This window comes from Pan paniscus, chromosome 13, assembly GCF_029289425.2.
Source record: "Pan paniscus chromosome 13, NHGRI_mPanPan1-v2.0_pri, whole genome shotgun sequence".
Lineage (NCBI taxonomy): Eukaryota > Metazoa > Chordata > Mammalia > Primates > Hominidae > Pan > Pan paniscus.
In genome coordinates, this window is record NC_073262.2 from 75,457,355 (window position 1) to 75,471,055 (window position 13,701).

Genomic DNA, 13,701 nt, shown 5'->3' on the forward strand with positions numbered 1-13,701 from the left:
TGTTCAAAAAATTTTCCTCTCTCTCTTCACTTACAAATGCAGGGCTAAACATTCTTTAGATATTAGCAGGCCTGGTCTGGCCCTCTGCCTAATGATGGGGTTTTTCAACTCTCTGAATAGCCCTGAGCCTCAGATGTGGCATCTTATTCATCCATCCGCCGAGGACAGAGTGAGGACAGAGTGGTCGGGGAGGTGGAAGTATTTGAACCTTTTTATTGCTTTGCTTAAGGGCAAAATTGTGGTCTGCAGTGACCTCCAGTCACAACTTTCTTATCTCATTTGGGATCTTGAGGGAGCAGTTTCCTCTTCATTCTTTCACAGAGACATAAAAGCAAGAGGGTATGACTGCTAAACAAGGAGGCATTATGCCAGGAATTCACAGACTCCACGTGCTCTGCTCCCTAGTGGCGGCTGTGCAGGCCATGTTTCCAAAGGGTCACAGGGGTCTTGGTGTGCCCTGTCTGACTGATGATCAATCTCAGCTGTGAGTGAAAAACTGCAATGGTCCCTGGGATCTCAGGCTCCTTCAAAGGGGTTTTTTTCTGAGAGTCACCTTGAATACTGACAAAGTCAAGAGCCTCAGCCGAGAGAGAACTTGGGCAGTTGATTGCCTTGAGGAGGTGCTTGCGCGTGTGTATGTATGTATCTCTGTAGGCATGTTTATGTGGGTATGTATATGGGTATCTGTGTGTGTGTGTATGTGCTTGTGTGTATGTGTGAGTGTGTGTGTGTGTGTGTGTGGTGGGAGTGGGTGTGTGAGTAGGAAACTCACAGGGAAAGGAGTTAGGAGAGCAGATCTCTAGGGAGAGGGGCCACAGTGATGCACCAAAGTTTTCGGATGAAATGACCAAACAATGTTGGTGCTGTAGTCATAAAAAAGAAATGAGAAGAAACTGAGTTTAAGGAGATTTTACAGTAATGCCTTCATGAAGTCTTTTTAGAAATTTCATCTGTACGTGAAGTCTCTTTCTCTCCTGGATTCCCATTCTCTTCTTTCGCATTTCCATTGTGCTACTTACCACATTTCACCTTGATACTTGCTGTAGATGTACGTATCTCTGTATCTCTCTTACCCATTTTTAACTTTGTGTGTGCAGGGACCATGATCTTTATATCACCCGAGTACTTTATTCGCCTGTCATACAGATGATACTCAGTAACGAACTATAGAAATGATCCCTGAGCCTGGAGCGGTGGCTCACGCCTGTAATCCCAGCACTTTGGGAAGCCGAGGCAGGCGGATCATGAGGTCTGGAGATCGAGACCATCTTGGCTAACACATTGAAACCCCATCTCCACTAAAAATACAAAAAATTAGCCGGGCATGGTGTGGCAGGCCCCTGTAGTCCCAGCTACTCAGGAGGCTGAGGCAAGAGAATGGCTTGAACCCAGGAAGCAGAGCTTGCAGTGCGCCAAGATCATGCCACTGCACTCCAGCCTGGGCAACAGAGCGAAACTCTTAAAAAAAAAAAAAAAAAAGATCCCTGAAAGTATAGTCTTCATACTCAGTAAATACTTGCAGATTGAGTGCATTTTCAACACCTTTCTGAATTTTGTTGACATTGTTGGAAAAACTTGTAATTAGGAAAGAGTAAACATTTCAGTATTCTAAGTGGTTAATAATCATATAATTAAAATAATAACATAAGTGGTAAACATCTTGAGTTTCAAAGACTTTTGCTATATCCATGTCATCACTGACATTATAAATACATGATTTTAGCATACTAATAGTCACCTAACTTCTGTGTCTAAATGTGTGTAAAATGAGATTCTATTTTTTTTTTTTTTTTTTTGTGACGGAGTTTTGCTCTTGTTGCCCAGGCTGGAGTGCAATGGTGCAACCTCAGCTCACCACAACCTCCACCTCCCGGGTTCAAGCGTTTCTCCTGCCTCAGCCTCCCGAGTAGCTGGGATTACAGGCATGTGCCACCACACCCGGCTAATTTTGTATTTTTAGTAGAGATGGGGTTTTGCCATGTTGGTCAGGCTGGTCTTGAACTCTTGACCTCAGGTGATCTGCCTGCCTTGGCTTCCCAAAATGCTGGGATTACAGGCGTGAGCCACCACGCCCGGCCCAAAATGGAATTCTTAATACCTGTTTTATCTAACAGGGCTGCAATGATCAAAATTTTCAGTAAGTGTCAAGGCCCTTTGAAAAGCTAATAGTGTTATAAAAAGATTGAGATTGTAGAGTACATAGTATTTAAGATCTTAACTGTTGTTATAGAGAAAAAACACAATGCACACCTATCCATAAAACCTCTAAAAGGCATGGAAAAATTTTAGTATATGTTTTTAAGCACTTTATTTATTGCTTTCTTGAGATACTTTTTAAAAAATGTCTTGGTGGCTAATAATGATGATGACGACGGTGGTACTAGAAATAGCTTCTGTAGCCTTTTGTAATTGATAAAGCTCATATGCATTATCTCAGATTTGACAGTTCTTCACTGGAGGAGATGAGCAGCTCTTTGCAATGCTAAATTACTGTTAAAAAGAGTCAAACTGAACCTTAAAGTCATTCTAATGCATATATATTAAGTGACCATTACACTCAATGTTTTGAAATATATTTACTGATTTTCCAAAGACATCTGAAAATTTAAAAAACATATTGAGGTAGTTGAGCATTATATACATTCCTATAAGATGACAGTGTTATCATAGTCTGCTAATGTGGTCCATTTCTTGGCCAAGCTTTTTGTTTATAATTATGGGAAGGCACTGGGCAGAGAGCAGTTCTGCCTCCCTCCCCCTTTCTCTCCACTTCTTCTTCCTGCACCCCTCAGGTGTGTTGGGTGTTGGAATCTGCTGTCCCAAGAGGTCCCCAGAAGCTGTGGCAGAAGTTGCCACTAAGGGGTCTACTCAGCTGATTGATGAAGGAGGTGGGCACTCTCCAGGGTAAAGGGTTTGCAAATATTGACTGTCAGATAGCCAAGCAACGGAAGTCATCGAGGGGACAATGTTTCTTACTGATTTATGGTTATTGTGTGTTCTTTCCCACAAATGCCTTTGTGTTCTTATTTTGTGCTCCAGCTAACTCAGAAACTGGCTAATTAGTTCCTAGATAATCCAGAGTTGACTGAATTAAAATTTAAGAGCACAGTAGATGTCCACATTGCATAATGCAGGTGGACAGCACCCGGAATCCAGAACCTTTGCTATTGCCTGGATGCCTGACTTTGATAGTTTCCATATTCAACTACCGTGTGTAGTAAAACAAGGTCCAGCCCTGAACCTTGTTGGTACTCGTATTACAGTCCTTATTATACTATATTCTAATTTTGGTTGATTCCATTTGCCACTAGATTGTGAGCTCCTCGTGGATACTGTTGGCATTTTGCTCATCTTTATACTTCCAGATTAAGGTGCCTAATGTATAGTAGTAAAGCAGTATAGTTTACTGAGTGAATAAATAAAATGAATGAGCATTCATGAAAGGATGTGTTCGGTGAATGGAGAGCCATTTAAAATGTCATAGATTTCATAAATTTCTCTGGTGTCTATGTCTCCTGAAAGAAAAAAGAATGGTTTTAACACTTATTTATAGGCCAGGTGGTAATTAAGAATTGACTCAGAGCTTTGGGAGGCCAAAGTGGGAAGACTGCTTGAGGCCAGAAGTTCGAGACCAGCCTGGGAAATATAGAGAGACCTTATCTCTACAAAAAATTTTCAAAATTAGCTGGATGTGGTGGCATGTACCTGTAGTCCCAGCTTCGTGAGAGTCTGATGCAGGAGGATTGCTTGAGGTTAGGAGTTTGAGGCTTTGGTTCACTATAATCATGCCTGTGTATGGCCACTGTCCTCTAGCCCAGACAACATAGCAAGACCGCCATCTCTAAAAAAATAAAATAAACTTAACTTTAAAACCCTATTCCTGGCTGGAAGCAGTGGCCCACATCTGTAATCCTAGCACTTTGGGAGGCCAAGGCGGGTGGATCACCTGAGGTCAGGAGTTCAAGACCAGCCTGGCCAACGTGGTGAAACCCCATCTCTACTAAAAATACAAAAAAATTAGCCAGGTGTGGTGGCAGGCAGGCACCTGTAATCCCAGCTACTTGGGAGGCTGAGGCAGGAGAATTGCTTAAACCTGGGAGGTAGAGGTTGCGGTGAGCCAAGATTATGCCCTTGCGCTGCAGCCTGGGGGACAGAGTGAGACTCTGTCTCAAAAAATAAAAATTAAAAAATTAAAAAACCCTATTCCTTTTAAGATTATCAATACATTCTAATAAAATGGTCTTTTTTGATACTGCTAATAGACATTATTACCATTATGATTTATATAGAACTTAAAATAATTTTATGTCATCAGAAATATTTTTAGTTTTAGCCTTTTGCTAACTTAGATGGGTTGTCCTCTGTCTAACTTGCTGTCAGAAAGTTTTTGATGACTGTTAAATTCATCTTGGAAGAGCTGAGGAACCATGAGAAGAAGAAAAAAACAAAACAGGAATACATAGTGATTCGAGGGTTAATAAGAAATAAGACCCAACTAGTATTTATTGGATGAATGAATAGATAAATGAAGGTGACTGTTTGGGCTGCTAAAACAAAGTGCTTTATTTATTTATTTATTTATTTATTTATTGAGACAGGGCTTCACTTTGTCACCCAGGTTGGAGTGCAGTGGCGTGATCATGGCTCATTGCAGCCTCAACCTCCTGGGCTCAAGCAATCCTCCTGTCTCAACCTCCTGAGTAGCTGAGAACACAGGCATGCACCAAAATGCTTGGCTCATTTTTAAATTTTTTGTAGAAATGTAGTTTTGCCATATTGCCCAGGGTGGTCTTGAACTGCTGGGCTCAAGCAACCCTCCCACCTTGGCCTCCCAAAATGCTGGAATTACAGGTGTGAGCCACCATGCCCTGGCTAACAAAGTATGTTAGACTAGGTGGCTTATAACAACTGGAATTTATTTCTCATAGTTCTAGAGGCTAGGAAGTCCAAGATCAAGATGCTGGTAGATTTGGTGTCTGGTGAGGGCTGCTCTCTAACTCATAGACAGCACCTTTTTCTGTGTCTTCACATGACAGAATGGAGAGCTAGTCTCTGGGGTCTCTTATAATAGCACTAATCCCATTCATGAGGGCTCTGCCCTTACGGTCTAATCACCTCCCAAAGGCTCCACCTCCTAATACCATCACTTTAAGGGTTAGGATTTTAACATATAAATTTCGGGGACTTAGGACACAACATTTAGACCATAGCAGAAGGTCTCTCCAAGAAAAAATTTACATGCATGAAACATGAAATAATAAATAATGGGGTTAGATGCCAAAAAGAGATGTTATCAATTGGATTTCAGAGAAGAGAAAACGTTGTAAGGAAAAGCTCCAAGAAGGGAGTGAAATCTAAGCTGGGCCATAAGGAAATTAGTCAGTGTGAGAAAATAACTTTGTGTTAGTTTTCTGTTGCTGTGTAACAAATTATGATGAACTTAGCTGCTTAAAAAAGCATACATGTATTGTCTGTCTGTTTTCATGTGGCAGGTGTCTAGGCACAGCTTGTCTGGATCCTCTGTTCAGAGTATTAAAGGCTGAAATCAAGGTGCTCCTGGCCAAGCGTGGTGGCTCACATGTAATTGCAGCACTTTGGGAGACCGAAGCAGGAGGATTGGTTGAGCCTAGGAGTTCAAGACCACCCTGGGCAACAAGGCGAGACCCTGTCTCTACAAAAAAAATAAAAAATAAAAAAATTAGAAGAGCATGGTGATGCACACCTGTAGTCCCAGCTACTTGGGATGCTGAGGTGGAAGGATCACTTGAACCCAGGGGGTCGAGGCTTCAGTGAGCCATAATCATGCCACAGCAATCCAGCCTGGGTGACAGAGTGAGACCCTATCTAAAAATAAAATAAAATAAAATAAAATAAATAAATAAATAAATAAATAAGAGGTGCTTCTTTCTGGAGCTCAGTTGACCTCTTCGAAGCTCACATCATTTTTGGCAGAATTCAGTTCTTGCAGTGGTAAGCCTGAGGTCCTTGTTTTCTTGCTGGCTGTCAGTCAGTAACTGCCCACATTTCTTGCCACATGGCCCTCTCAGAGGCCCTCAGGCAACCAGGGCAGCTGTCTTCATCAGTGCCAGCAAAAGAACCTCTCACTCCTTCCATTCTTGTTTAAATATCTCACTTGATTAGGTCAGGCTCAACCAGGAAAACCTCACTTTTGATTAACAAAGTCAACTAATTCTGGGCCATAATTACATCTGCAAAATCTCTTCACCTTTGCCATACAGCATAACATAATCATGGGAGTGATCTCTCTTCACTTTGCCATATTCTATTGGCTAAAAGCAAAGTGGAGCTCCCACCCAGCCTCAAAAGGATTATACATGGTGTGGGTCACAGGGGGCCACTTTATAATCCTGTGTTCTACAGTGTATTTGTTTACAAATGATTCTTTTTAAATTTTTTATTTTATTGTGTTAAGAACACTTACTATGAGATCTACCCTCTGAACCAATTTTTAAGTGTAGGATATATTTTTGTTGGGTATAAGTATAGTGTTATACAGCAGATCTCTAGAGCTTATTCATCTTTCTTGACTGAAACTCTAGGTCAGCTGATAATAACTCTTCATTTCCCTTTCACTCCAGTCCCTGGTAGCCACCATTCCAGTCTTTTATTCTATGAATTTGACTATTTTAGAAACCTCATAAGTGGAAATATGCGGTATTTGTCCAAGACTGGTTTATTTCGCTTAGCAGAATGTCTTCAAGGTTCATGCATGTTGTCACAGATTGCAGAATGTCCTTCATTTTCAGGGGTAAATAATACTCCATTGTGTGTATATATGTATTATTTTCTTTATCCATTTATCTACTGATAGGCATTTAGGTTGTTTCTGTATCTTGGCTACTGTGAATAATGCTGAAATGAACATGGAAGTGTGAATATCTCTTCAAGATCCTGATTTCAATTCTTTCAGATAAATACCCAGAAGTGAGATTGCTGGATGAATGGTAGTTCTATTTTTAACTTTTTGAGGAATCTCTAAACTGATTTTCATAGCAGCCACACCATTTTAGATACTGACCAACAGTGTGCAAAGGTTCCAGTTTCCTCACATCCTCACCAACATTTTTTTTTATAATAGCCATCTTGATAGATGTAAGGTAATATCTCATTATGGCTTTGATTTGCATTTCCCTGATGAGTAGTGACAATGAGCACCTTTTCATATCCGTTGGCCATTTGTATGTCTTCTTTGGAGAAACGTCTATTCAAGTCCTTAGGCTATTTCTTAATTAGATATTAATTTTTTAGAATACCAAGTTGTAGAGGTTGTAAATGATTCTTTTGTTGTTGTTTGAACATGTTTTAAAAATGGAAGTTTTTAAAAAGTCATTTTTTAAAAAAGGCCCTGGATATTAGATGCCAGGCTAAAGAAAATCAATTCTCTGTACTTGGAGCTTTTGCTTGGGGACCAGCTGTTCATCGTCATGAAGGGAGAAGAAAGGAGCCTAGAGCGAGCTATAATTAGAGAAACCACATCATCATTTTGATATACTGCAAGAACTTCCTAACTTCCTCTTGGCTGTTGATCTTGACTGTCTCCCATCTGCTACTAGTCACAGTCAAGGTGATCTTTCCAAAATGCATATCCAAGCATGCCACTACCCTGCTTAAAATGCTTCTGCTGATTATTAGACAGAACCCTCCTAGGATAGGACTGCCATGCTGTTCAGATTCATGTCTCAACATGTGCTTTGTGCTTCATATGCCCTTTATCCACGCTCAATGAGAGAGTGGCATAAGGATTAATGGAGGGATGAATTTGAGAGACATTCACAGGTAAAATCACCGGGATGTGGTGAGGGAGAGTGTCTTGGTCTGTTTTGTGCTGCTATCACAGAATACTGGAGACTGGGTAATTCAAAAAGAACAGAAATTTATTTCTCACAGTTCTGGAGGCTGGGAAGTCCAGTATCAAGGTGCCAGCATCTATCTGGTCAGAGTCTTCTTGTTGTGTCCTCACATGGTGGAAGGTAGAAAGGGGTGGGCCTACTCCTGCAAGCCTTTTTTATGGCAGTATTAATCCACTCATTAATCCACAGATACTGCATGAAGGCAGAGCCCTCATGACCTAAGCACTTTTCCTTAAACTCCACCTCCCAACATTGTTGCACTGGTGATTAAATTTCTGACCCATGAGTTTTGAGGGACCAAATAGCAGAAGGAGTAGGCTCACCTCTATGCTATTTAGACCATAGCAGAGGGTGAGTCTACTCCATGCATGGAAATAAGGGGGGCAGGTGCAGTAGCAGATGTGGGAGAGAAGATAAGTTCAGTTTGAGGTCTCTGTAGAAGATTACATGCAAGGACTTTTTGTATGGTTGGCCCTGTTTCGGGCACTGTAGGATCGATAAAGGAGGTCCCAGACATGACCTCTAGAGAGGTGAGAATATACATTGCATTATGAAATTAGAGATTCACAAAAGGATTATCACTGGTGGTAGTTTCCAGAGATCGAATAGTAAAGGTGTCTGTTAATAGCCAAATGAAATTTTCCCCACTCCATGAAGTACCCAATAAAATTAATGACAGATAGAAGGTTGCTTTTCATTGTTTCTGAGGCTTAAATATTAAACAAGAATGACATCATTAGGGCCTAATTTGGGGGCACACAAAAATATCAGGAGAAGAGATTTCATTCTTCTCCCAGTTATCTCAAATTAATTTTGTCTTTCCAAGTGTCTTTTGTCATTTAACAATCTGGTTCTGAAGCTTGAAGTTCTTCTGTGCTTGTTTTGGACTGTATAGAAGTACCTACATTTTTCTTCTACTATTTTCTCTTGAGTGTCAGGCTAAAAATCTTTTTAGCTGCCCTAGTCTACACTCCTAATGTGGGAGATGCTCTGGTGAGAATAAACAAAAAGGCATGCTCTTTCTTTCTTTGTGGAAGATGGATTCGAATCTCTGTTTGTCTCTTTTCCTATGTAGCTAAGTAGAATCTGCCATATCAATGTCCAGTCAGTTTCTAGCTCATCTAGTTCTTATGATTCCTCCCACAGTCACTTGCATGCTGCCATTGCTTTGGGCCTGTGGCTGCTACCAGTGCTTCTGTGGCCGCAACCCGACTCCCTGCTGGCACCAGCACCAGCTCTGCCTCCCGGGAAGTGTGCTTTACTGTCTGGGATCCCCCAGTAGGGGCGCCTCTGCCAGCTGCTGCTGTCCTTGCTGCCCCCCAGTCACACAAAGACTGAAAGTTATCTGCACCATTGTCCATACCACCTTATTAACTGCTGAAGTCCTAGTCTCTGTTCCAAAGCCCCTTAACTTTGAGGACATAGTTTCTGGTAAGGAATTTAGAAAGCCCTTCTGAAGGGGTAATAGGAGGAAGAGGCACTGATACTGATGTGTTGTATTTCTCCAAGTCAAGCCTGCACATCTCTCAGTGCTTTCAGGCATGCTGTCATCTCAGAGACTGGGCACACACACATCAGGATTTCCCTTCCTCTTCCCCAGGAAGCAGAATCCAAACCCTTCTAGTAGGGGTTTGTTGGGAGGCCAGGGAGGTTGTGGGCATATTCTTTGAATCTAGTTTTCTTGGGCCTAAAAGTGTGATGGGGTGAAAATTGAGCAAGATGAAGAGCTTTTAAACTAAGCTCAGGAAAGCCTGTATCTTAGGTCTTCCACTTAGTGACAGATCATCTACTCATGTCCTCTGAAAATGTTCATCTCTCATGATGGAATCTGTCTTCTGACAATGTCCCAAGTCCCTTGAACTCTGGCCTAGCTAGTCTTGACTTCTGTATTAGTCTGGGTAATGCTGGGAGATGCTCTGATAATGTACCTGCCACTTACACAGAATCTTTTGTGGGTTGTACATTCTTCTCCATCTTGTGGCTATGGCATGTAAAACACATGCCTCCTGTCTTAGTTTCCTAGGGCTGCTGGAACAAGATACCACAAACTGAATGGTTTAAAACAACAAACACTTTTTTCTCTCAGGGTTCTGAAGGCTGGAAGTCCAGAATCAAGGTGTGGGAGGCACATGTCTTCTCTGAAGGCTCTAGGGAACAATCCTTCTTGTCTCTTTCTAGCTTTTGCAGGTTGCCAGCAATCTTCGGCATTCCTTGCTGGTGGATGCATCACTCCAGTCTCTGTCACCACCTCCAAATGGCTGTTTTCCCGGTGTCTCTCTGTCCAAATTCCCCTCTTTTTCTAAGGGTGCTAGTTATGAGATTAGGGCCAACCATAATCCAGTGTGACCTCATCTTAATTTGATTGCATCTACAAGACCTTATTTCCAAAGAAGATTACATGCACAGGTGCTGAGTATCAGGTCCCTGATGTATCTTTTGAGGAGACACAGTTCAACCCATAACACCCTTCAAAGTTGTTCCTGAAGAAGAGAGGCCCCCAGCTCTTATCAGTCTCACCTCAGAATAAATATATGCTAGTTTTGTTCTCAGTCCAGCCCCAACATAACTACAAAGGAGGCTAGTATATTCATGGGAGCACATGGCTATTTGGTGAACATTACTTGTCTCTTTCACATCCTCATCCAGTTCGTTTCCTCTGATCCCAGAATGCTCTGGGGAACACATGATAGTTTCTATATAATGTGAAATATCTATCAAGAACAGCAGTGGGTTCCTGCAAAGCACATGGAAGGAACAGACTTGGAAAATTGCTCAAAGAAAAGAAAAAAATAGTTTATGTAGTGTGTAAAACTGTCTTATTTTTGTTTGGTTCTTTGATTTATCTTAATCCAGAGGTTATGAAATGGCAGTCAGCAGGTTGCATCTATTCCAGAGATTTTTTTTTATGTGTGTGGCCCACACAGTGTTCAAGAAATATGAACAGACTGGGCATGGTGGCTCATGCCTGTAATCCTAGCACTTTGGGAGGCTGAGGCGGGAGGATTGCTTGAGCCCAGGAGTTTGAGACCAGCCTGGGCAATATGACGAAACCCCGCCAGTACAAAAAATTAGCTGGACGTGGTGGAGTGCACCTGTAATCCCAGCTACTTGGAAGGTTGAAGTGGCAGGATCACTTAAGCCCTGGAGGTCAAGGCTGCAGTGAGCCAAGATTGTGTCACTGCACACAGCCTGGGTGACAAAGTGAGCCTATAATCCCAGCACTTTGGGAGGCTGAGGTGGGTGGATCACCTGAGGTCGGGAGTTCAAGACCAGCCTGGCCAACATAGTGAAACCCCATCTCTACTAAAAATACAAAAAATTAGTTGGATGTAGTAGTGGGCGGCTGTATTCGCTTGAACCCAGGAGGCAGAGATTGCAGTGAGCCAAGATCATGCCATTGCACTCCAGCCTGGGCAACAAAAGTGAAACTCCATCTTAAAAAAAAAAAAAAAGAAAAAAGCAGACAAATGTCCACACACCTAGATTTACCTTGAACAATGGGAAGATTTGACAACATCTGGGCTCACATTTACACAGAAAACTAAGAAGAAGGAAAACAGCCAAATAAGAGCTGCTCCCTGCGGACAGTCCCGTTTGCAGTTCACCCTGATGCCCACCATTCCCTGGAGAATCACCAACACTGAGGCTGTCACTTCTCATTTGTCTTTGTGATTTCAGTGTTGTTTTCTTAGAGATTTTTTCCCCTTATATCTTGCTCTTTCTACCCACTTCCTTTATCTCATTGGCCCCTGCAGGCATTTGTGTTTGTGACTTCATTTTTTAGTAGAATCTGCATTTTCATGTATCTTGTGCTTCTAAGGGATTAAGTGTTATACCAGAGTATCACCTTGAATTTAGCACTCTGAGGTTGACTCCTGCTGTAGCATCTGCAATAGTAGTGATTTAAGGCGAATAGTTGGTAAAGCTCCAGAAATGTCTGTATTAGCCCAGAAATACCTATAAGGGGGTGGATAAATATTTGCAATGAAATATTCGCAAGTGGGATATTTGGGTAAATTTGAATATAATTAAAATGAGGCCTGTTGATTCACTTTGAGATAAATCTTTACTGACATAGCTTTTGTGCCTTTTCTCCCTATACAGACCACTGGAGCGATCCAGCGAAGATGTGGATATAATCTTCACTCGACTGAAAGAAGTTAAAGCTTTTGAGAAATTTCACCCAAATCTCCTTCATCAGATTTGCTTATGTGGTTATTATGAGAATCTGGAAAAGGGAATAACATGTAAGAAATGCAACTCTCGTAGTATATTTCCATGTATGGTTTATGCTGATTTGTGGTTACTTTATGGAGATAAATAGCAAATGGAGTATTTATGTGCTAAATATTTGAGCTTCAACCAAAAGTATTAAGGTGACATTTCCCTCTAGTCTGTTTATTCAGTTGCATGTAGGTGTTTCCCTAACTCCTTTGTTCACAGAACATAAATGGTTCTTCCAAGGCAACCAACTTTCTAGATGGAGTTGGAGGGATGTAATGTTTCACACATTTAGCTATATCTTTAGAAATTCACATAATTGTCTTCTCTAATCCAAGAAATATGTGGCCAATAGGATATTAAGATAAAAGTTCTCTTAACTAGTGCTGATAGTAATGTTTTGAATTAATGCCAGTAATATCATCTATTCCACGTGTGAATAAGGGGCAGGGAGATAGAGTAACAGTTGGATTTTTTAAAAAGTATTTTTTCATTAAAGAAGTAATAGTTCTTCTGTTGGAACACTTTATGCTGCACTCACAGAAAACTCCCTTTCAACTAATTGGAATATTCAATGACTTATACAAGAAGAAAAAAAATCAATTACTTATACAGAAGAAGTCCTGAGGTAGAATGACTTCAGGGTTGGTTAGTGAAGTGACTCAGTGAAATTATTAAGGCTTCAGGTCCTTCCTGTATTTTTTGTTTTTGTATGCATTCTGAGGTGTTGGGCTTTGTCCTTAGACTTGTCCCAGATTGTTCTGACAGCTACAGCTGTTGGATGCATTATTTACTGATACAAAAACATCCTGCTGAAGGACTATTTCTTTCTGGGTCTCTGTTTTAGAAGTCTCCCAGCAGACTTCTTGTATTGACTCATTGGCCAGAAATGCATCACATGCCTAAGTCTAAACCAATCACTTGCAAAAATAATGGGATCACCAGGACTGATTTAGACCAATCATGATTGCCCTAGTGGAGCTAACACCTAGGCCTATGGATGAGGGTGGAAACTTGTCTAAAACCTGGGTTCAGTTAGACAAGAGGGCATGAGTGTTTCTGGGTGGGAAAGGAACAGGGTGAGTCACAGCGTTATTGTAGAAAATTTAGAAAGTCAACAAAATAAAAATCACCTACAGTTTCTACCGTTAATATTTTGTGGGCCAGGCACAGTGGCTCACGCTTGTAATCCCAGCACTTTGGGAGGCTGAGGTGGGTGGATCAATAGGTCAGGAGATTGAGACCATCCTGGTTAACACGGTGAAACCCTGTCTCTACTAAAAATACAAACAATTAGCCGCGCGTGGTGGCAGGCACCTATAGTCCCAGCTACTCAGGAGGCTGAGGCAGGAGAATTGCTTGAACCCAGGAGGCAGAGGTTGCAGTGAACCGAGATTGCGCCATTGCACTCTGCGCTACTCTAGGCTGGAGTGCAGTGGTGCAATCATGACTCACTACAACCTTGAACTCCTAGGCTCAAGCTATCTGCCCACCTCAACCTCCTAAGTAGCTAGGACTACAGGCATATGCCACCATGTCATCATTAATTATGGTTCCCAGAAGCTTGCTCTTCTCCAATAAGCACTAGCCTTGCCAGGACTCGGTTGTC

The 13,701-nt window shown here is 41.6% G+C and overlaps 1 protein-coding gene across 3 annotated transcripts in view; it reads left to right on the forward strand.

Annotated features, from left to right (window-relative positions):
* Positions 1-13,701, forward strand: part of RAPGEF4 (Rap guanine nucleotide exchange factor 4) — a 317,379-nt gene that overhangs the window by 47,263 nt on the left and 256,415 nt on the right. For all 3 annotated transcript variants that reach the window (XM_034954511.3, XM_034954513.3, XM_034954512.3), the window contains exon 2: positions 11,976-12,118. In XM_034954511.3, coding sequence (XP_034810402.1) covers positions 11,976-12,118 — 143 coding nt within the window. The remainder of the gene's footprint in view (positions 1-11,975; positions 12,119-13,701) is intronic.